This window comes from Papilio machaon, chromosome 9 (assembly GCF_912999745.1).
Source record: "Papilio machaon chromosome 9, ilPapMach1.1, whole genome shotgun sequence".
NCBI classification, from domain to species: Eukaryota; Metazoa; Arthropoda; class Insecta; order Lepidoptera; family Papilionidae; genus Papilio; species Papilio machaon.
The window spans coordinates 4378073-4403744 of NC_059994.1; the positions used below are offsets into that span (position 1 = coordinate 4378073).

The 25672-nt window shown below is 31.9% G+C and overlaps 2 protein-coding genes across 8 annotated transcripts in view; one reads left to right on the plus strand and one right to left on the minus strand.

The window, feature by feature from the left end:
* Positions 1-787: 787 nt before the first annotated feature.
* LOC106717949 (proton-coupled folate transporter) lies at positions 788-8140 on the minus strand. Its single transcript, XM_014511925.2, has 9 exons — positions 7721-8140; positions 7133-7367; positions 6699-6992; positions 5047-5199; positions 3958-4150; positions 2670-2771; positions 2269-2406; positions 1845-1928; positions 788-1153 (listed from the first exon to the last, which is right to left on the minus strand). Exons 1-9 carry the CDS (start codon positions 7762-7764, stop codon positions 825-827), a joined length of 1572 nt encoding a protein of 523 aa, XP_014367411.2. The 5' UTR covers positions 7765-8140; the 3' UTR covers positions 788-824.
* Positions 8141-10639: 2499 nt separating this feature from the next.
* LOC106718534 overlaps positions 10640-25672 on the plus strand; it is a 70738-nt gene continuing 55705 nt past the window's right edge. For 4 of the 7 annotated variants that reach the window (XM_014512664.2, XM_045679398.1, XM_045679396.1 and 1 more), the window contains exons 1-2: positions 20178-20267; positions 20754-21010. In XM_014512664.2, coding sequence (XP_014368150.2) covers positions 20974-21010 — 37 coding nt within the window. In that variant the 5' untranslated portion in view covers positions 20178-20267; positions 20754-20973. Of the gene's footprint in view, positions 10773-13817; positions 13942-15719; positions 15783-20177; positions 20268-20628; positions 21011-25672 lie in introns of those variants that run through there. The other 3 variants (XM_014512688.2, XM_014512681.2, XM_045679394.1) reach the window with 3 other exon arrangements.

Sequence of the window (25672 nt, forward strand, 5' to 3'; positions counted from 1 at the left end):
GAGAATTTGAAAAAATATTTTCCCTACAGAAGAAATAATAAATATACAGATAATTTTAAAATCAAAACGCTTTTAATTGAATAGCAATCGAGTATTTTAATTGGCAAGCGATAATTGATAATTGCAATAATCCTTATTTGTGTCGATATTGATCTTAATACTGATATTGGAAGTATTAATTATACCTAAAATAATAGACATTTTATTATATTCAACCATGAATTAAAACAAAAGTAACTGTTTTCAGGACTTTATAATCATACGTCAGAAACATAATCATGGTTATCACGAAGATGACGAGATCAACGATTCTCGCTGAAATTTGACACAGATGTAGAATATAGTGCAAGAATACATAGGGTACTTATTAAGACTTTATTTAATTCTGCGCGGACGGAGTCGCGGAGAAGGCCTAGTAAACAATATATTTGAAAACAAGTAAAATGTCTTATGTAATGTTTTATATTCGAAATCATACTTTCTAGCAATCACGCATCCATCCATCTATACATCTATATAATGTTTTTCGAGTAAAAGGAATTATGATACAGAATCAGAAAATATCGTTACATATCTTATCACGATATTTTCTGATGGTGAGTGCACCCCATAATCGTATCCTGGCAAATTAAATTATTATATGCTATTTATTTTTATTTCATTTTTGCTATTTTATTTTTCCAGTTATACATTTCAGTGTATTATCTTCATTAGAATGCGTAATAAGTCGATAATATAATTTGTTATTCAACTACCGCATGTAAAATCTAGGCTATAAATAAAAAGTCATCTTAAAAAAAATCATATAATCCGATACAAACTATCTACACCTTATTAATAACAGTCTCATCTCCACCTAGTTGCGTTCCGTTTGGTTCTTCCTTAGTAGGAGATTCATCCTTTTCTTTAACTGACTTATCTGTTGTTGGTATAGAAGCATTCTTTTCAATTTGATCGATATCTTTGGTAGTTTTAATGCCCAATCTTCTTGTCATCGCATACGAAAGTATTTGGAAGACGGCGAGTATGATGCCGGGAGCCAGCCACGCGTCTGGTCTTGTTGACACCGTTTTTGTGTAGAGCAATGAATACAGAGGTGACGAAAATGTTTGTGTTGCAGATTCTAATGCACCCAATACACTGTATATTTTACCTGAAAATATTTATTTGCAATATTACTGCCGCACTCAGATTCGTATGGTTTATAAATTCCTATATTTAGTATTAGAAATCTAAGGGGCTGTTTTAATAACAATTAAACGACTCTCAGTGCGGTACTTAGTCACTGAAATCGTTGCAGCATTAGCTGCATGTAAAGCCGTTGAACATCACATTAATCTTAAAGTAAGCAAGTTTGACTCATTCATTATGTCACCTTCGCCGAATTTTATTGTAGTCTAGTTGATTTTCGGTTGTGTAAGGTCGTACACTAGAAACAGTTACTTTAACATTAAAAGGTTTATTAGTGTATCAAATTTGAACGCGGTAGATCAATACTTAAATAATCGCCTTTTAAAGTTCGTGTGATTGTTCAAGGTAAGAATGTGATATTTTTTCTATTTAGTCATTATGCATTACATTATTAACAAGTCTTTATTTTCGCACTCAAGAGACACTTAAATACATAACAATGACTTTATTAATTAATAATTTTGTTTATCAGTCATACATGTAACTTTTCAGGTCATTTTTGTCTAAATTTTCTGAAACTTAGTTACTTACAGCAAAATAATATGTGAATAGTATAATGTCTGTTATATAATAAATACCACAACAACCTATATCTTCCATGTTAAAATTTACAACAACGATAAAGTAAATAACATAACCAACAATAACAATACCTTGTTCAGTGGGTAGTATCTGTCTGTTGAGTATCGGCCGCTGTACGACTTGAGAGCCCTGGGCTATGATACCGATCAGGGGAACTATAACAATCGAGAACAAATGATTACTACTAGAAGGTTAATCTAAAATTTTTTTCTTGAATAAACTTATTGTAAAATAGTTTAAAGTGCTTAGTTTTTGCTGCTTCAGATGCAACTTTAAACAAGGTGAACATGAGGGACTGAGCCAAAGGAGACGCTGGTGTAAGATTATTTTATATTTTAAAGGTGGTAAACAAGCAAGCAGTCGCCCATTCAGCGAAATGGCGAAGTCTACATTTGATCGACAGAGGAGGATTCGCACAGATTGGACATATCACCATCAAAAATACCTCCTCCATTAAAAACTGTATATTCCAATAAAATAACCGTGGATACTCACGTAAAAATACGACTAGTGTGGTAGAAGCGGCTACAAGTCCCGAGGTAGCTAGCACGTAAGACATGCAGCTAAATACGCCAACCACTTCGTCTGATAGCCGCAGTCGTCGCTTCAGTACTGTTAGAATTAACAGTGTCCCTGAAATATAAAAACGATAGGTTTAGTAAGTTCATAATAGCATATTGATTTGACTTTCAGTTGTAGTCATGTAACCACTTTTTGCAGAACTATACGCTAGATTTGACGCGAGGGCTGGAAAATCCCCTCGCTAATTATGATAACGATAAATTCTAGGTACATTTCCTCCTATCCCAACAGCAAGGTCCTAAAAGCTGATAATATTTTTAAATTAAAGGACTAAATGTAATTTTAATACTTTAAAATATTGTAGGCTAACTAACCAACAAAGCTGACAATGTTCTTGTAGGCGAGGAAAGATCCGAACATGACGTCATCCCAATGGAACTTATACCTGTAGAACATGTAGGCCAGCATCACCTCCGCTGTGAAATAAAACACGAACCATTAGGACTTCAGCATTCAAAGTACGAAGTATAAAGCAAAAACTATATTATTGTTGTAACGTTACTGTGGTTTACTTCCGTTACACTCGTATTGAAATATAGTTGTCTTTGGTTTTTTTTTCAAGGAGAACAAGAGGTACTACAATACATATTATTGTACTATTTCAACAGTGAAACCCCAACGTTAAGTATACTAAAATAAACCTTGCAGTTATAGAGGACAATTAAAAGGTTTATTTATAAATTTTCAGTACATTTCTTGCTTCTTAAGCACTTTATCTATAAAATATTCCTTGAAGAGAAAATTTTTTGCTTTGAACTGCCGTGCGAGCAGCTAGTTTGACCTAAATCCAGTCTAATGGAAAGCGGAAAGCGGTGCGCGATCTGAAAGACCCGGATTATTTATTTTTGATTAATTTTGCTTTGCTTTTACAGTAACTACAGTAAAATATTTTTAATGCACTATAAAAGGTAAAGGTGAATTATGTAAGAGATGTATTAGCACAAACATTGTAATTTATGTAAAGTGTATTTCACTAAAAGTTTTTTCGTTTTTAATAAATTAATTAATTTATCATGCTTAATGCGTAGTCTACTACGGTAAATAAAGCAGAGATAGAAGAATACATTTGATGGCACATTGTATGCACGAAAGCAAGATAAAGTAGTAGGTATCGCACATTTAAAGTGACTTATGAACTATACCGAATAACTGGAGTTTGTTTGCCAAAGTGTAGTGTCCGTTCATCGAGCGAATTACTAAAGAACATCTCTTTGTCACCAACACTTTGACAGTGAACAAGGTTCATATCTTATAACCATATCGCAATTTCGCAATAGCGAAACAAATGAATGAAAAATCTTATTTATTAACCAGTGAACACCATTCGTTTAATAATTTATTCTGCGTTAATCTACAAGATATTTATAAAGGTTTCCATCGGAATTTCACCTTAAATTAACAAATGAAGGAAGGAAGGGAAGGAAGTGAAAGAATGAGCGTGTGAGTGAGTGATTCCCCCAATACCTGTCCGTTAACAGAGAACCTAGCTATATCAGAAAGTGTTATTGGAGGTGGCTGGCGCATCGGAAGTTATTAGTCGGGTCTGGCAAAGTTCAATCGGCTGAGGTATGAATGAGATTGAATAGATGAGTGACAGTTTACCAGAGAGCAGCATGCGATCACCGAGGGCTACAATCAGCATGAGCAGTATGATGGCCCTCTTGTAGCCGTCGCGCCGTCGCACGAGGCATTGGAACGCATTGAGGGGCAGTCGCCAGTTGAACACCGACACTTTGTTGTCGTTATTGACATTCACATCTTTTATAAATACTATCACGTACACCAATGATGACAACTGAAAATGTAAAAAGAATCCATTATACTAGCTCTGTAATGCAATAAAACAGTGGTTAAATAGTAAAATGAAATTATAATTTAATTTAACACTATTTATATTTAATGTGAAATTACTAGTACCTAATATTTCGGATGTGTATATTAAAATAGAACAAATTCTTAATTTATTTTTCACCTAGGAATGATTTCTAAAGAATAAGGTATACCAAATTCAGACATGAAATAATTAAAATGCAGATTTCAATTTTGACTGATATTCAAAGTACTATTGTTACTTCTATATAACCTTGGCAACATGTAAGGAAGTACATATACTAGTTATTTTCAAATAAATTTATTGAGGAAATCTGCAATTCTAATATGCAAGCCATACTGCAAAAACAATACCAGTGTCTGAGCCAGCCTTCATATAAATGTAGGTTAAACATAGGTTTAATCGTAAACATACGTAACTGTTTCGGTAGTCGGAATAATTTGAAAAATAAAATTTGACGAATGTAACACTAAACGTAACTTCAGAAAATACCTATAAGTGTCGTTTTAAAATCTTTCGACATAAGATTTTAAAACTTTTAATTCTTATTTGTTACTTGAAGTTGTATGCACGAGTATAACTTAGCCATCGGTCTTTAAATCTCTCTATCTTTTCTTTAGAGATCAACCGATTTAGAGACAAGTATTAGTCTCGATCGGCTTTATCCGGATATATTTCAAATAACAAGCTCTCATCATCATATAAATAAATGTAGATAACATCTTAACCCAAGATATTAATACATAATATGAAATGTATAAATTTTATATATCTTATTTAATAAAGTCTTCGCTTTACAGGAAATAAAACGCTTGTTTGATTTGTTTTTTCTACATTTGTAAACGTAATACTTAGTTTACCTGCAGTAACAATACAAGTGGGAAGACGCCGTAAAAGCCTAGCTGTCGGTAGAGCAAAGGGCCACAGACCGCGCCCAGCACGTGCGCGATCTGTATAGCGGCGCGGTGGCTGCCCATTGTCCGCGTTACGTCGCGCCCGCTCGCATGACATATCTGAAACAGTACCAGCCATCTCATTACAACTAACATCATTATTCTTCATTGTAATTCGAATCACGTTTAGAACTAAAAAGAGGTCATCGGAGTCAAATTGAAGGGGATTCCTGAACTTGATTTGAAAAAGAGTGAACTGTACCTCCTAATTCCCTTTTGCTTCAATATGACCTTTTGGTAAAGTACGTACAAGATTTAAGATTTACAAGATAATTTTAACTAATCTAATCTAAATTAACAAAATGTAACACTGTCGAGTAGATAAAATAAATAAAACATTTAAAAAATAAATAAATAACATCACTGCCGTGCTACTGTGCATACTTGCAAATAATAAACAAGCATTTAAAACCATAATTACTCTACTAATTGTCAGAGTCTAAACTAATAGGTACATCTCTTGCATTTTTATTTTATTTAGGTAACAACGAAACGTTCTACTGAACGATACCGAGTACACTTCAATTCATATCGACAAAGAGTTGTCATTTCAGTAAAATATAGGACACTTTCAATGTTTTTTTAAATACGTGTTTGATGTATATAAAGTGTTTATTTTTAACCAAACAGATAGAGTAGTGTAGTATAAAAAAGTATAGCAGTATAGTTTTAATCAAATATTACATTACAAGTGATACATAGCATTTTATATCATAGCAGAATCAAGAGGCGAATGCGATACGGACTTCATTTTTTATCAAGTTGCTAGTAACGTAAGAGATTAGGTGTGTAAATGAAACATTTCCTTACATCGTGGTTTTCTTTTACTTGTACTAATATAATAATCGACTAGGGGTGCGGGGTTTTTGTAATCGAGCGAAATGTTTTAAACAACTGATAACCACTTGTATTGAAGTTTAAATAAAAAAATACGTACTTGTCCTATGGCAATTTTATTTTTAGTTTTGCCCAGTTCTATATTTTGCTAAGAGATGATAAACCCATAAATAAGAAAGTAATAAGATAAAATGTGGACTTCTATAAATATAAAGGAAGAACGGAGAAATTAAAGATGGCTTGTGTGACAGGGGATGGATATGCGTAAGAAGGGAGTAATTTTAAATATTACGGCTGATAGAAATGTATGGTAGAGTACTAAGTGTAATACTGTCACGACTTTCCGTAAGGACTAAGGCAAGTTGATGGTGATAATGATGGTTTTATTAAATATCCATCGTATTATCTAAGTAGCGCAAAGTGTTAATTGTTTTATAGGCCGAATATAGACCGGCAAAGCTATCTGACTGATTAACTGCAACTGTCACGTCATTTTTTATTTTATATTCGGAAATAACTAGTGCAGTGCTTCACTGGCTCCGAAATACTTGTTTGACTATATTGTAGTTTTGTCTCATCAAAGAAAAGTATCACTGCAGAGGAGTTCTAAGTTTTAAGTTCGATTTCGTTGAAGAACGATTCTCAATATTTTACATGAAGCAGGAATATTAATTTTAAATGTCATAGTATTCGTTTGAATTTTAATATATGTCAATACTTACATCACCAACATGACTAAATGAAGCAGCCAAAAGTAATCCAAAGTTGCCACCCAATGACATCGGAATTTGCACGACGTACAACACTTGCACCGTTGAGGCACCAGGAAAGGTTAGCATTAGAAGAACTCCTATCGTCATTACACACATTCCCACTAGAGGCATGATGAGTAACGGCTTCCGTCTGCCACTACAATCACTCCAAGGTCCCACGAACAATAGAACAATAGTCGCAAGAAGACAACCCACGAAACTTCTACTAATATTAACACCAGAAACCACCATTTGACTGGCTGCCTGGAAGCAATGCAATCAGATAAATATTTGAAAATGTGAGTGTGAAAAAAAAAACTTTAACGGACGACCAAGTGTTCTGTAGTAATCATTATTAATGACATTAAGTCAATGTCATTTTGAGTACTTGAATTATTACTTACCTCAGCAGTTCTAAATTCTTCACCTACACCTCTAGCGCATACATCTAACGAGTATCCTAAGTCGACAGTGCAAGCTGTCCTTAAATAGAAGTTCTGCAAAGAAGTCTGTCCCAGGTTTATAGCCATCATCGCACCGGCTAGTGCTGGCTCTAGTATTATGCTCCATTTTTGTGGCGAATCAGCATTGGCTGCTTGTGTATTGTTACCAATATCTTTATTCGAGTCTGTGTTAGGTCTGAAATGAAATAACAATAATTTATTAAACTAAAATTCTCAACATGAATGAGGAATATATGAGATTTTTACAGTGCAATGAATACAATTTAGTAACCAAATTCTGTATTTCAGTAAATATAAAAGTTACATTATCAACTAAAGTCTAAGGTTGCCTTTCACAACTAAAGTTATAAACGTCAATTATAAGTTATTCAATATATTAGGGGTTAACTTATCTGCAATGTGTCAGTCACAAAAAAGTTCGTTATTAAAGAATACATTTTTTAACGACGAATAGTATAGGATTCGATCCTCTAACCAAGTCATAATATTATAAACAATACAAAGTTAATAAAAGTAATAGGAACAAACCTTAATTTCTCTAATTCGTGAATATCGACCGTACCTTCAGCCATAGTGGAATTCTTATTAGTAAAAGTTAAAAGACTTTATTGCATTATTATTATTTACAAGCACACACTATACGAACAGACACAATTTTCACAGCACATTTGATATCGAGCACAGGCGTGCAGTGAGCAACGAGTTGCTCCTACTAATGTGGATGTAGAGATAAGATAGTGTCGTGTTTGCTCTTCAAATATTGAAAACAATATCATTTTCCAAAGGAATATTTAATCCTAACACATGTAGATATCATTGTGAACAATGTAGTGAGGATGAAGCTTGCAATAAAATAAGAATCACGACCAATTTGACACGATCAATTTGATTTGATTACATCAATTGGCAATCTAATACATATGTAGTATGTACAGACAAGTCGTTGTACCGATCGTTACTAGTCAGCAAAAACTGTATAGTTGTGTTCAATCTCTTTGTTTCTTTTTTTAAAATTACATGCGGAAACCATTTTAAAAGTAACATGAAAAATTGTATTAAGAGGGAAGAAAAAAAGACTCTAATTTACAAAACGATTGTTTGCTTTACAGTAAAGTATTAGATTTAATAACTAAATAGATAGATTTCTTGATTATTTATGATTATAATTTATGGCACTACCTATATCGATAAAAAGGCATAAGTCATGTTTATATTTACTTTTATTATATTTACTTGTCCTTTAAACTGGTAAGTTCCCTTTATATTAGATTATATATCGGAACGATTATATATGTTATCTTTTACTAGTAACGACTGCAAGTGAGGACGTGATACAACTCACACTCGCCACAGCGCCTCCTACCGAGCCAGTCGACAAATATTTATTATTTAATATATGATAATTATATAATTAATTTGCCCATCAAAAATATTTACTTTCTTCGTAATAAGATTAAAGCTGTAAATAACCGTTCATGACTATCTGTGTCTCGTGTGAATATTGTCTTCTAACCCTGTTGACTTTACAAGGCATGTTTAAAAGACTTTATCGTCTTAATATAAGATGTTAGTACACTTATTGTAGTGGAAACCAAGGTTAATAATTTGAAGTTTTAGACGTTATATTGCATCATAAGTAAATTGAAACTTCTGTTTACATTATAGATTCAAAGAGATGTTTATACGGATTTTATTCAATTCTTGATAGTGATATATATATATTTCTTGATTTTTTACTATAATTAGTATTTTTACATAATATCTATAAAATGGTCTATTATCTGCTAAAATTCGCATATTTTAAATGCGTGATTAACATCGAATAAAGTTTTCTATAATTAATATGACAGGACCACACTGCCCGGTGCTTTTTATTTTTGGTTTCTAAAGCATTTTGTAAGATTCGAGTTATAAACATATCTGCTAAGTAAGTAATCTAGTAATATTATTAAATCCATTCTGTTTTTATTTTCTTTAAAAACATCTACTACTATTCAAATTACTACAAAAGTTCGCCATTTGATTTTAACGTCAAAATCTATTCGAATTCAAAATTCACAATCATTCGTGACAACTTTCGCTTCTTGTAGAGGACATTGCACTTGAAATATAGTAAAAAAAATAATTAAAAAAAACTTGAGAGGTGTCAAGGGACACCCGGATGAAACGAAGTTTCAATTAATTAGTGAAGGAACCAATGTTTTTTCTATGCATAAAAAACTTAAGTCTTCACAAGAAGTACATTTTATTTCTATGAATTTTCGTTATATATTATCACGTCGTTGCCATGGTGATATAGCAAAAAGTGTCGTGACAACTTTTCGTAAGAATTTTTTCCGTCTAGCCCCCTTTCACAACGCGCGATAAGGAACTACGTTCCAATACTTTTAAAAGTTCTATAGTTGAATGATGCTATTATCAGCGTAAAAATGAGATCAAAATAACTATAGCTGGAGCCTTACTGATGCTGGTTTGATATATACATGACTATGTAAATGACATACATTGATATATATACAATATATATATCTACACTAATTTCTGTATTATGTTCTATATGGTTTAAAAATACTATAACTGAGCACTAAGTTCAAATTCAGCAACACGGGACTCTATATTCCTCTTTAACACTCGTAACATGGTTGGAATAAATACAATGAGACTGAACATTAATCATACAACACTGTTACAATTTCCGTGAATAATTGTTCTGTTCAGTTGTCAATATAACAAAGTGGTAATAGGTAAGGAACTAGTGAGATATATGGAGCATTCAATCGCAGTCAACGAACGACATTGTAGTTTTGTCAGCGTGTCTCAACGTGCTATATACTCACTTGCACCTTTGTATCGTTTTCACGGCCGGCGCCGCGACTGAGCTCTAAAATAAAACAGTTGAGGATCTTGTTTGGTGTTCGGTACGCGCGAATCGGTACGCTTCCATTACGTGATCGAGTAATAATTACGAATTGATCTTAATTCCGTGTGTCTTAGTAATCTTTAGCCCAAAACTAACTCGTTTTGTTTTTTTAATTACCTAGTGTTGTTGTTGTGAATGTTCCATTTCTAAATTTGAATGTATTTCGATTTGTAATTGACGTGTGTTTCGAAAATTCATTTTTTTTAATTTTCGTTCTAAATATCAATTTTAATTAATACTGAATATTTACTTTTTTTTTAATTTGTAGATTTTATTGTAAGTTTGATAGGAATTTATACCAAAGTTTGAATGTTGTATAAAATGGATACAACATGCATGTAGGTTAAACTCAATTAACAATTGCTCATTCGTATTAATTATTGCTATCAGTTTGTACAAAACGTGTTTTCGGTTGCCAGTTTTTAGACGCGGTTAGGTTTTCGTAAACTAATCTCTATGTATGTGCAGCTACGGAAGATTTTCGCGGAAAATTAACTGAATTAATTTCAAAGTCTTTCAGCACGTTCTTAATTCAGTCGACTGGAAATATTTGCAGCTGTCTGTGTTCAAAGTTTATCAACAGAAAATATTGAAAGTGAAATTTTTGTGTTGTTGTTAGTGTTATTAAGTTATAGTGTTTTGGAATATCGATACAATTAAGTAAGTTTTTATAACTGAATCAAAGTACCTAATATTATTTTTATTTTTCATTTAAGTGTATTATATTTTTGAAAAATATTACGAACATAATCAACCATAATTATAATCAACTTCGTCCCTACGAACTATTTTCCCTCAAAAATGGTTGCTTTATAACTTTAAATCTACACATGTTAATAAAATTGGAGTTTTGTTAATAAATTACATATAATATCGAAAAAAAAAAGTATTTCGTACTCGTTATGTATAAACCATAGCGAAAAACTATTTCTTAAAGTTTTTATCTCTCTGTAGTCCGTTCGCTTAGCCGCGTTTGTTCCGGGTAATCTCCGGAACGGCTGGACCGATTTTGACGCAAAGGTAGCTAATGCACGCAGGCATATTATAGCCTACTTTTTTTTAATCTGAGCTGACGAATTCGCGAATGACCGCTAGTATTTCATAAAATTATTCAAATATATGCGATGAAGTATTCATCTGTGTTGTGCTGAATATGCTTTTTATAATCTAGACCTAAATCAAAATTCACATACGTATTACCAACTTTTTTGGCTCGTATTACGTCAAAGTATAGTTGGCTTGTGCGTCGTGCATGCGCTCCGTCAGGCATTACCATTGAATGCCTGCTCCTTATGGGGCAAGTCGCCGACCTTGTAGAATGTACTAGTGTGCCACGCTCCAATTGATATGTTGTTATTTGTCACTGTTTTTATACAATAACGAAAAAAAGATAAAAATATCCAAGAATACAATTGAAACTAACATAAGTAAGGTTTTCATTTTCTTTTGCTTTATCTCTTTCGAAAATGTTTTATTGCGTTCAGATGTTTTTCTTTTGAATTTAGTAGAGGTAAATTCAATATTTCTACAAAAGTATCCTCATCAATTGAATCGGTCATTTCAAAAACCACTTAAGTCAACATTTTTTCCAACATGCTTTTTTACAGAAAATGGTTTTTCAAAGGTAGTTTATCAGTATTTTCCCATAAGTGGTCACTCCTTCTTACCAAATGACCGTGATTTTGGAGTCATAAAAAAAAAGTTCGGAAGCATGATCGTATCTACGTCCCAAGAGAATACATTGATTTGGTTTCGAACTCCAGCTCAACATTCACAGTTATAGAGCTAAAAACTGAAGATGTTTTAGAATATAAGAAATGGTGGCCAAATTTGTACAAAAAAAATGTTTGTCAACTGAATCTAATGGAAAAAAAGTCCCAAAGGACCAGAAAAAGTCTTTTGCACCTTCGACATACATGAGTTTTTCATATGATTCAGATCGAAAAGGAACTATCATAGCCGAGGAATATATTGATGGATTGATTGAACATTCATTCTCATTATTGAAGAAAATAACAACTTCTGTTTCACTTCCATCAACGAAAGCCTATAATTTGAAAGTGCCCATCAATAAAAATAAAATAGACTATTTAAAACTAGTTCAAGATAGCATTCCAGAAGAGCATATGCCATTTTATAACAACATTTTTAGCTGGCCAACTGCAAATGTTGAAGATAATCCAGATGAGAATGATGGAGAATATGACTATGTACCATAAAGATATTAAAACATGACAAATTAATACATGTGAAATATTAATAAGATTATTTTTAAGTGTAATTCTTAATTACAAGCAATAAAAAATATGATTACTACAATTTTTTTGGTTAAATTATATACCACTAAACCTATTTCTCGCTAAAACAACATAAGTCAAGAACTGTTTATCAGGTTTTTTTCATTATTTCTATTAATAAAGCGAAAAGATTATACGCTATTTTAATTTTTTACCCCTCGAATACTAAATTAACCATAAAGAAGCTCTTCAAAACTCATTTGTTTGTGTATGAAACAGTTTTTATTGATTTCTGAAAAATTATAATTTTGTGACTTATGAGGTTTTTGAAATGACCGATTCAATTGCACCAATTACAAATTATGAACCTTCATCGTAAGCTCCTTATTATTAAAGCCAAGATATAATTAGACTCTATTCAGAGGTTGAATAAAAATTCCAGGAGACGCTTTCTATAGATTTTAAGCTTGTGACATAAACATAACGATATTGTATAAAGTATCACTTTTTCGCTTTGTATAACACAAATTCTAGTTATACGAGTTTCAGCTATTGTTAAGTAATACTCATAGACAGTTCCAGTTGCGTACTATAACTTACTACTTAACTATGATCATATGTTATTAATATTCCTTTACGTTCAATAGCTTTCATTCATAAGCTCATACAGCTCGTCAGTATAAAATAGCAGCTTATATTTCCGCTAAAATAAAGATCTTTTCATGAGAGCGTGAGCCAGTTCTTCCGACCTAACAGACCGTCACTGATATGACGTCACTCTATCGATCCCTACTCCTTCCCCACCCCCTGCACTGTCAATGTGCTTAGAGTAGGACATGGGCACTGACCTGCGCGCGCAACATAGCTAAAAAATTATTATACGCATTTGTCCTTAGGAAATTGTTATTAATTAAAATAATTAGAAAATGATATTACGTCGTAAGGCCTTAATAAAGAATAAATTGATGTTTGAAATTAATTTATTTTTCTATGTGGCAACACAGAAAGTTACTATGGGAAAGTATGTTAAAAGTTCAGCGATGTTCTATGGTGGAAAATTGAAGCGCATGCGTGAAAAACATGGCGTCACGGTAAGGCTACGGCCGTATTGCGGGGATGAACAGAGTCGGATTGTTGATTTGAATAGTACAGAATTAATTTTGGATAATTTTCTATTAAGGTTAAACTTTCATATCTTTATTTCTATTTCTGTTATTTGATGTGAAAATTTTACAATTAGCTAACATGTTGTAATTTATAATTTTCAAATTAAGAACATTCATAGTGCGGCCCTGATCGGTATTTGCATTCGGCTATAGTCGGTGACGGTCGTGCACTTCCGCGGCACGTCTTCAACCCTCGCTGTGATGCCTTCACGGCGAACCAAAAAATCTTTAAAATTAACAATCAAATAAACCGAAAGAAAACCAAAAATTATTCTAAGTGTAAACTATGACTGTTTCATTCACTAATTTATATATAATAAGTGTAATGTTATACAGTTCTGTTCGTTTTATTTAGTGCCTGTGATTATAATTTGTAGTTCTGTGTAGTAATTTTGGTGTTTTTCGAGTAAGCAGCTTCAAATTCAGGTAATATAGTGTTACATTAGATTTATTAGAACGTAATATAAATAAGCAAAATAATTTCATAGAAAATAACTTCTTTTAAGTTATTTAATTACTTAAGCAACATGAATTAGTAATTTTAAAGCTTATTTCTATAGTGGTACGAGTTATTCGTGTTTTTGCGACACCACTACATTCCGTCAGCATTATTGATTACTTAAGATCGCAATTCCATTGAGTGGCACAACATTTTCACAATTTCAGTTCATTGGTTTTTAGTTATTTTTGTAGAGTTTCACTAGAGAGCCTTTTGAAATTCATAAGTTTTTTGCAAAGCTATGGAACTGTTACTTGAATTATGTACCTATTTGTTAAAAATTAAGAGTAATTTATTTTTGTTGCCTTAAAATTACAATATCTATCTTTAAAAATTTCAAATTGTTCCTTAAATATTGATGTTTTTAAAATAAAACATAGTTAAGAATAAAATTCAAGACGGACTAAGTTTTTTCTCCTTTATTTTTCCCATGTAACAATTGCAATAATATTGATAGTCATTCGTTCGTTTAAATTGTTACTGTTGTAAATTCTTACTGTCCTAGAAATTTAAATGTTCCTGTGTTCTTACAAAATTCAGAATCTTTACAATATACGAAATGTTTACTAAATTATAAAGTTGCGTGACTTTATTCTATCAGGCACAGTTCGAAATTCAATTCTTTTTCGCGATCGTCGTTAACGAAAGTTTGATTAATAAAACCATACTTTCAGTTAAGTTACGTAACAGCACTTTAGTTTCAATTCTGTAACAAGACCATAACGCCAACATTAGAATCGTTCACGATCTAAGTAATTACCTTTTTGTTCCAAATAGACGCGTGTTTTTTTTTCCAACTACATGTTCCAATATTTATATTTTATTTTATTTTCCAACTTAATCTAGTGAAAATGATTGTCAACTTTTGGAATCCACATACCAGGTTTAAGTTCAGTCAATATTGTGGTAAAATCGAGAATATTCAATCTGCGCAACAGGAAGTTTTTACAAATTATCGATAAGGAAAGTGATGTTACTTGAAAATGTAGGTAAAAGTTCAAGAGCAAAATATTAATGTCCTCGTATTTAGGTAGGTACACGTTTTAACCAACTTTCGTATTTTTAAAATCTTAATAAACTGAAATGATTTAAAACATAGTCTCAAATGAAATAATGTAAACCATCATAAATTACCTATGCATATCGAAAATTACTTACCTTAATAACGGAGATATAACATTTAAAATAGTACTAATGCCATTTGTAAAATTTTTGCGTAAGTACTAACATTTGGTAAAAGTAAAAAAAAATACTTTTTTACATCTTGTAACTACAAATCGAAAATGAAAGTTAAAATTATGTTATATTCGAAACACATATAAGATCACCAGTTTTTTATCTTTATTACAAAAGAACACAAAGTTAAGTTATACAAAAGCTTCTAAAACTTAACTCTTTTTTATCTATAAAGCACTTCAAATTAAATCATAACAACATCGAATTTAACTTGTCTTAGTTAAAAATATTTTTTGTTTACAGAAATACATAAACAAATAAGATTGAATCTGTGAAACTCTTATAATAAATCTTAATAACATCATAAATGGAAAAGTTTAAATGTATCTCGATGAAATTTGGCATCGATGTAGCACATAGTCTGGAAGAATCCATAGTCTACTAATTCAGTTTTTTTAATTCCGCGCGGACAATGTCGCGGTAAAAAGCTAGTTTCCAATAAATTATCATATTATTTTTTTTGATACAGATATCACGCCATGAAAGACATCGACGACGACTATGACTGAAAAGGAAGTCAGTAGGATGTTGGGTAAGTGTGAAAGTTTAATAATATATTTTTGAGTTCATCATACAGATATAAGCATAATTAAGTAACAATTAAGTTAGTAGTAAGTCATAGGATTTTAGATTTATAATTCTGCTAGGTTACTCTTAAGTTATTTTAATTAAACTGTGCCATCGTGTAATGTTTATAATGTAGTATATAATGAAAGAAATATAAATATTAACTATACGCATCATACTCTAAATAATAATTAGGTACCTAATCTCATACAAAACCCCTTGCAGCTTAGAAACTCTTAAGAACTAATTGTCTTTCGTGTTTTGTGTTAATCAAGTTAATTCAAGTTTAAGTAAGGCGTTGCGGATGTCACGATAAACGATTACAAGTTCCTACGAACGCAGTCAGACAAGGTTTCATTGCCTTAAGAGATATTAGAAGCTTGTGACAAGTAATTAAAACCTTGACGCTCACGTACATGGCCATTACAGATAATTACAAACGTTTCATTAAATTACATCCGACTTTTCCGGACGTGTCGCGTTTTAATTCGACATTTTTGAAAGACTATTGTGGATTTAAACATAGATCATTTTTAATTAAAATTATTTTTTTCATAAGTGTCATCAAGGGATGCAGGGACCTGGGATGACGTCCCCCAAGAGATTAGAAAAATGTGTTTCTAAAATAGTTATATGAACTAGTTAGAGATGTTAATGTGATAACAATCCTTATATGCCCAAGTAAATAACTCAAAACGACTTGTCAGTTTTTTTGGGTTAAATTGGATTGAATAATTAACAACTTTTGCCTAATATCTTAGAATTTTAATTAGAGTCCTGTTGCAAAAGATCGTAGCCTCCACTGTTATCGATATCATTAGATATAAAATACTTGTCTTGTATCTTATCAAAGACTTATATTGAACAACGGAAAAAATATATAAGTGTTTATTTTTATAAAAGGAGGACGAGTAAGCGGTTTACATGAACTTAAGTTGCCATCGCCATGATGGTATTGATATCTCATCTTTTAGATAGATGGCGCTGACATTGTGACTTCTTTCGTATACAAAAAATAAGACCTTACATATAAAAGACTTCAGTGACGCTAGTAGTTTTACATAAGTGCTCATTGCACTTAAGTAGTGGCAACATAGTACAAAAACGAGAAAAGATGTGAAAATACTTAAGTCAAAAATGGAGATACGGATTGTGAAATTAATGAGACTGTGTAAAACATCATGTCCAGGCAAATAAAGGCTAATGATGATGATGATATTTATGTCGTAGTATGTTAAATTGACAGGATTATTAGTTGCTGTGTGTAATGCAGTAGGCGGCGACCTCAGTGCAATAGAAGGCTCTTACGTGGGTTCAAATATTGCGAATGCAACTATTATGTACGTACATACATATGAATTGCACATTAATATCTAGAACGCATAGTTATTAGTATATTTTTCTATATAACACATTTTTTTATAATGTAGGCCTTGTTTATAACCGCTTAGTGTAAATCTAAATGGCGTAATACGTTTGGAGTGGAGTTCGAATCGGAACTTGCTTCTTCCTATTTTCTTAAAATTTAGAATAATAAAAGATTTCATAACCCTTGATCTTGTTGAAGTATAATTGAAAAATAACACATGTATGTATTACTGTTTTGAATTAAGTTACATTCGTGAGTTACTTTCTAACTTAACAGTTTTAAATTCATAAAGCATAAAAAGATGCACGTAACATGACTCTTCATTCCTTATAGTAAGTTACCGCTATGCATCGGGTGTTCGCTTCCTGAGCGATGCACGTCCAATCATTCCCCAATAGCCCTTTAATAGAATCACAACTCCGTTACAGTGAAGTCAACACACTCAATAATTATTTCCAAGTAAGCACCTTGAATTAAAATCTCTGTGTCCATATCGCTCAAGGTTCAATTTCACTCGTGATTTCTTATCAACTTGCCTTTGACATTGACATTATAAAAAATGCTTTACCGCGTGTGGCATATATTTTTAGCCTTATTAAGAAAATAATTCCAAGGCCCCCTGAGCGCAGTGCTATTCAAGATTCACCTACGCAGTTATTATATCGTTTCTAGAGTGCAAGACGGTGTCATTTTATTGCCGATAACCTAAAGATAAACAGCGACACATCTGTAAACATAACAAGGTAACTATCAGCTATCAGAGTCTAGCTTAATAGTATTGAAAAGTGTTGTGTCCAGTTTAAAAGGTTATGTTGACCTCGGAGTGTTGTTATAAAATTTATCGGAATACAGTGGATCGTGATATTATTCAGGGAATAAAAAAGCAAGTGTTTCAAGTGAAAATTAGAAGAAGAAGGAAAAAAGCTTGATAGTTATTGATAAATCGGACTGTTGATAAGAATTGGCAAAATTTCAGGCAAAAATGATTGGATTAGTGTTGTGTGTGTTATCAAAAATTTATGATCTAACAAGAAATAATGATAATACCAGTGACAATCCCGTGCCAAAAATTAGGAAGAACCAAAATCAGAAACATTTCAAAAGAAAGTGCAAAGGTATTTATTATTAATATATTTGTATTATTTACTAGCGATTTTACATAAATATTACTACTAAAGTTTTAATTTAATCACTTTAAAAAACAAAAGAAAGAGTCTTTTAACGGATATATTTTGATTGTAATATTTTATAACGCGCCATCTAGTTTAATAACTTGGCAACTTGGTTTAACATCAACACAAACGAGAAATAATCGATACGTCATCGATACTTAATTATTTATTAAGCATGACACTAGATGGCAGTAAGCGAACAATCAGATTAATGAAACTGAATAAATTCAAGGAAATCATACTTTAGTGAAACTACAGAATAGCTAATTAACACAATAAATTTACATATACGGTAAGAAGTATGGCTGATGATCCGTTAAGTTCCATCCATGTAAACTTTCGCATTTATAATATTAGTAAGATGAACGAGTGATATCAGTTCAGTAAGACCATCCAGAGAAGATAACTCTTACGATTATATTGCACTTACATCACTTGTCCACTAGACTAGTTTTATGGTTCTTATTAGAACAATTTCTAGTTAGACATTTTCATAAATTCTATGAATTATAAGGATGTGTCTAATATTTACGTAATTGTTATACGTTGATACGTTTATCAACGTATCGGAATCGTGACGCCAGTGATTTTACGTTATCTATTCGTATAGTTTCTGTTTAGTGAAAACGTCAACCTATGCAACCGAAACACAGATTAGAAAAGTAAAGTAATATTTTTTCGCTTTAATCCTTGTAATTGTGTTTTGTTTAAACAATGAATCCCGAATTAGAATATGACTATCCGAGGGAAGACTAAGGGTGATTAAAATGTTTGAATGTGGTTAATATTCTAGATTCTTCTTCTTACGGTGAAGGAAAACATCGTGATGCAACCTGCACATATCTGAGAAGAAATTCAATGATATGTGTGAAGTCAACCAACCCGCACTTGGCCAGCGTGGTTGACTATGGCCTAGTCACCCCTAAAAAATTGGGGTAGGCTCCGAGCCCCTCGGTGGGGACGTATAGTGAGCTGATGATGATGAATATTCTAGAATCTTTTTTATTAATTACAATATAAAACAGACTTAAAATGTTGTACCTTGTAATATCACCTTCGTCTTACCTTGATGATATCTAGTAAAAGATATATCTTTGCATTATATTTACTACTTCCGCTTTTTAATGTCATTGTTCACAATTACGTTAAAAATGTATTCCAATCTGAGGTGTTACTAAGTTTTAGATACCTCTTGTCAAGTCCAAAGATTAATTAGATTAGTTTTTATTACCATTTTCAATTATTTTAGCAACAATGACGAGAAGGTGATAATTAAAGCAATTCATGTTGTTCACACGGTTTCATTTAAGTTAGAGGTCATTGACCGGCATGATAGCTGAAGTTGGCAAATGTACCGCTACATGCTTATTTCACTAAATCATGAGTTTCCACTGCCGAAACATATGTACAAAAACCTCTTGTCATCTTTCTCATTTATTCTTAAGAAAACAGAGATAACGATATCCTTTGGCATAGGTCTTATGAGATAAAACTCAGACTTACACAAATTGTTGTCCTAAGTAAATAAATGTCAATTGTATGGCAGTTTAGCTTTTTTAATAAATTAAATAATTAATGCAATTCATTAATTGTATAATTTCGCAAAAACAGGTGACAAAATCTGTAATCTACCCCTCCAATTTGAAATATGAATGTTTAAGATTAAATTAAACTCTGTTTATGCTTTTATCTCTCTTTTAATAATCTTTTTTAAAATGAAATTAAAGTAAAATACGAATTATAAAACACTAAAGTTTATCCACCCTCCAAAAATGCATTTTTTATTTAACGTGGCGGGTGACGTTAAGCGCAGTGAAGTTTGCGGCGCATGCGTACGTCAGTAACGAGCGCTGCGCCTGCGCGTTTGACGTTTATACGGCGGTGGTGTGTTCCTGATCCGATTAACAACGTCAGTTTTATCTTATTACTTATCAAAATAATATGTGTACATAAATGTGTTGTATCGCTTGATTTGCCAAACTAAATGTTTTAAAATTAATAAAGCGTGTTTGTGATTTTTATCTTTTGTGTTTAATGGAATCTTAGTCATCCATGACCAAGGAAAGTGCTTTATAATAATTTTCTTCAGTATAATGTGTTGGTTAAAAAATAAAATTATTAAACATAAAGGATCAAAATTCTAATGCGCTCTAGCCGTAGTATACGTTAGATTGTCCTGTTCTATTTACGTCACGTTCCCGGTGTTCCCCTCCATGTGCGCCTAATTTCATTGCTTTGGATTGTGCGTCCCTCTCTAGCGCGCCGTGTTCGTTCACGCGGACCGGCACCCCGATATTCGGATCGGGAATTCGGGATAGCGCGCTCGCAGCTGTCAAATCAAGCGATACGTAGCCCGACAAATTTTAATTTTAATCCCGTCATTTTCTCTTTGCAGTGTCTTTACTTGTGTTTGTCACGTGCAAAAACAATGTGAAAAGTGGTTGTTAAAAATTCTTAGTACCTTGTATCCTTTCTGAATTTATTTATTTATTCCCGACTCAAAATGTGAAGTGTTCCCCAAGGTGTTGAAGTGTTAAGTGATGAATATATCTGATATGAACAGATAGTGCTTGAATTAAATCGAACGATCAAAAAGGATACATTGCGAAACGAAAATGCGGATCAAGACATTTACAGATTTTCGCCCAAATGGTAATTATGAATTCCTATAAGAATAAAAATGATTAAAATTCTTTAAAATGCCCATTATAATCAAATATGGCATAATTTGTATGGGTTATGACGGTAAAATACAAAACCTATTGTTAATTTAAATTGAACAAGGGTAGACTTGTACTTACTGCGATGACGACTTGGATTCAGCCGGATGCATTTAAAATTGCATTGAATTAAACTTTTTTTAGTGTGGATTATTGTCTGATTCGTCTTTAACTGTTATTTAATATACGCAATGCAGCAAGTTATGAAACGATAATATTATCAATACACGGTTAAGGCTTTAGTTGCAATGGACACAATCTTGCCAAGCAAATGAAACTACATAATATGACAAACTGCAGAACTGTACCCTAATAAACATATTATTTTAAACAATAATTAGTAATGCAAGCATTATCAGAAAACGTGCTCTATAAAATATTTCAGTTCAGTAATATGTCGTTATATTGCGCCGATTTCCTTGACACTGTGACGCAAATTATTGGCCTTCTTTTTAAACAACAAAGAATTATTTTTTACAACTGGGCGGTATTACTTGATATTTGATAAGTGCACCATCCAAATATGAGTAACTTCAATATTACGATTTTCTATGTTTCACTTATTTCTTGTGAATAATCCACCTTTATTCATTGTACCGTTAAATTTCTTTTGAATTTAACTGTGTTATGTAGCTATGTATAAGTTAAAATGTTTTAAATTGCGATGACGGGACAACCGTCGTTGTTTCATTGGTGTAATTGAGGCGGCCGAGGCCGGGCGCTGTTTCATCACGATCATGAATGCAATAAAACACAAATTATAGCCAACATATGGAACCGTTGATTCTAACTTTTTTTTTTCAATGTTTATGTTGATAGTGTACAAAATAAAAACCTTTTTGACGCCATATCTCCTTAGTCAAGAGCTCCGAAGATATTTGAGGCTTGGATGTCTTCAAAATATATATAAGTCTGAAAGTAATTAGTATCCACTCTAATATCGGGTAATGAGAGTAAGTTGAATTAAACCAATGATGTAAATTCCATTACTTTTTCAACAGTATGTTCTCGTTAACTTTACCAACAATTTTACATTAAATGTTTTGGTAAACTTTTTCGTTAATTAAAAGTCTGAGAATAGAAATCATTATTTCGTCGCACAATCGTATTGATCAACAATGATTACTTAATGAACGGTTGCTTGAAGGGCACTTGCTTAACTTATCCGATTGTAACTGCCTATTGTTGTTTACCTTCGAACTTTTTCTTAAGATATTTTGAGCGATTCGCAAAATGTTATTATGCGTGTAAATTTTATCTCACAAATTGATAAAACGATACAAAACGATTCAATATGAAAGTATTATCAAATTTGAAAACCGGCACATTTTCGGTCGTCGACATGAGAAATAAAATTTTTATCAATGTAAGATAACTCAATTAGGTCTTTTTTGAAGAAGAAGAGCGAAAAGTGTAGTGTAAAGTGTGAGTAAGAACCACCTTTAGGTTTTATGGTATTCGGTTTGTTTATTCTACGAAAGAAATATTCATGAAGTAAAAATATTAACTACAACTTGCTTTTGAGTAATTAATTACGAACAAAAGACTTTCTGTTTTGTTACTCATTCTGTCTCATATTAATTAATATTTAAAAATGTATTCAATCATTCACAAAAGTCTCGGCGGCTTTAGTCATTTAAATGCTAATGTTAAATACTTTTGTAGATCATTATGAAAGTCTTTGAATTATTCAAATCTCCACTATTATTTATAGTTTATATAAAGACAAGCTGTTGTCCCCGACTCCGTCCGCGATAATTAAAAAAAAACCTTAATAAGTACCCTATATGTTCTTCCAGACTATGTTCTACATCTGTACGAAAATTTATCAAGATTCTTTAAGCCATTCCGGAGATACCTTCAAACAAACCATACATACAATACATACATACATCTAAACATTAGCATTTCTAATATTAGTAAGTTATTGTTTTTATATCATTAGCTAGTAACTTGAAGAATTTTAACACTTTCAGTGCCACCGACACGCCGTTCGATTTTAGTTTAGTTCAAAAATTGTAGTGTCATGGAAATTATTGACTAGTGAAATAACAACTTAATACGTCAAGCTTTTTTTTTATTTATTGCATTTTCTAGTCTTGGCTTTATCCCTGTGATTTTATATCAATTTTATGAGGACGTAAACGAGTTCACGACAATGACTCACGTTGACTCAAATTGAGTTGCTAGACATATGCTTATGTAAATATATAACATAAGAAAATAATTCTCATAACAATTTGTGGTAGATAGTACTTATCTAGCAATAAATATATCAAGTATGTAATGTGTCGTCTATTTTGGATTATTTTTGAATTAGTCATTTCAAAGATATGTCCCTTTTCAATATGATTCTGTGTACTTATTAACAATGTAGTACAAACTTTGGAAATACTCAACAAGTTTTTCGACTTTCGGAAATATAAATTGTACACTTTTTTCTTTTTGTGCTTAATATATTTTGACATGCTTGCAAAAAATGTACTTGTTTTAATATGTTTTTATTACATAGCCTGTATGTATTTATTTAGCTATGTAAATATATTAATGTATAGATATATACTTATATATAGCAATATATCTTTCGATGTAATTTGAATCTTAATACCAAACCAAATTCATTTTCATAATTTTGTAATGTTTACTAATTAATTTCAAATGTATAGTGACAGGATGACGGTTGACAAGCTGTATATTAAATATAGATGGTGATACGTTTTTAAACAAGGTATTGTCACAGAGGAAGGAAGTGTATGTTGAAGTCTCAGAAGCATTGATATCGCAGACGGTTTATGATTTACTCAACGGCCGTACCCATTGTTCGTACTTAACGAACGTAGTTTGTTGAAAACTTATTGCAGTCTATTGTTATTCTTACACAATAGCTTCGAAGCAAGGTGGCTCGGACATCGCCTCATTTGTAACCGATTATTCCTTATTCCATTATAATCTGTTCAGTCGTTTGTAAGTGGTTTTAAATGTTGCTTTTAAGCGCATGGTAACTATGTGCGCTATATTGTAAGCATTTTCATAATCGGAATCATTTGTACGTTTTAGATTTTTCAAAATGTATATAACATTGAAGATAAAGTTGCAAAATTGTAAATATTTTACAATACAAAATATATCATTCCAGAGATTAAACTATCCAGTTATTGAAGAAAATTTTTATTCACTTAACACGTTCAGTCTTCCAAGTCCACTTTGACATGAAAAAATCGTCGTGAAATAGCAAGCGTGTATTTTGAATAAATTCTATTCATTAGATTCTCTTTCAACGTCTTGTTGGCGAAAGTTAAGATTTTATTCTTGAATTTATATGTATAGTACTACGTAAGTACGTTCTTCGTGCAAAGCTACCCTTGACAGTTCCCCTTGTCGCAGTGGCAGGGGCGGGCTCGAACAATCGATTTCACCCTCCCTTCGGCACCGTACCGTCTTTTGCTTTGCAGACATAAATATTGACTCAAACACTACCGTAGAAAGAAGTAAATTTTTGGCAAATATTTTCCACTATGTAGGATGCCAGATTCGAATTGATTAGTTTTTAATTTGATGTCAAAGATAGAAAAAGTATTGTATCGAAATATTGCTTACAAGCAGCATTATTATAAGTTGGCAAAGATCAATCAATATTAAAACAGTCTAGACTTGAGGGTGTTATTCCTATATCTTAGCTGATTATTATACATAATATTGTTTAATAGAGATTCTGTTTCGTGTGATTACCCCTAAATTCAGTGTTAGAGAGAAATCAGTTATAAGCTTCCGTGTTAAGTTAGAGGAATCATTAATATAGTTCGCACAGCTTGGAGTGCTAATTGTGCTTTGTGAATTTATTTCAAATCTTCCACTCACACTTTTGACTCCTCATTGTTTGTTTTTTTATAACAATCTTCTAATTAATTGTGTTGTGTACTCATAATATTTGCCATTGTGTTTGAAAATGCTTCTGTATTATATGCCTTTATAAATTCAAAAGGAAAAAAGAAATCAAAATAGAATCCACATATATTGATAAGGTTTAAGAGATGAAAGGATGTTCAGAGTTATGAATATATATATAGCCGGAAGAAAAATCAATTTATTTCTTGACGCTGTATTACCGATTTTATAATACACTAGCTTTTACCCGCGACTCCGTCCGTGCGGAATAAAAAATAGAAAACGGGGTAAAAATTATCCTATGTCCGTTTCCTGGTTCTAAGCTACCTGCCCACCAATTTTCAGTCAAATCGATTCAGCTGTTCTTGAGTTATAAATAGTGTAACTAACACGACTTTTTTTATATATATATAGATTTTCTAATACTTACAAATTGTGAACAAGGTAATGTAAAATTCTCTGGTTTCCTTTTAGTATCACAACTTTCTGTTCGCAAATAAGCATAGCTACAATTGTCGGTAAAGCAAAGGTTGACTAATGTTTGCTGAATTTAGTAGTAGGGAAAGTGGTTCCTTATATCCGCGTTCGACTGAGCTACACTTTAATATTGTGTAATGTTGTATTTACAATGAGCTCCGGTCCATCATTCATACGATTTAATATTACATAATTTCCTGGGCACCTTTACACAAATGTTTTATCTTTTATC

Bases quoted from the DNA above. Each gene is read 5' to 3' on its own strand.
- LOC106717949 (XM_014511925.2), bottom strand. From the start codon at position 7,764: ATGGCTGAAGGTACGGTCGATATTCACGAATTAGAGAAATTAAG. The intron at 2,407-2,669 runs GTTAGTTAGCCT...TTTATATTTCAG, and splicing joins GAACATTGTCAGCTTTGTTG to GGACACTGTTAATTCTAACA. The intron at 1,154-1,844 runs GTATTGTTATTG...AAATATTTTCAG, and splicing joins GATACTACCCACTGAACAAG to GTAAAATATACAGTGTATTG.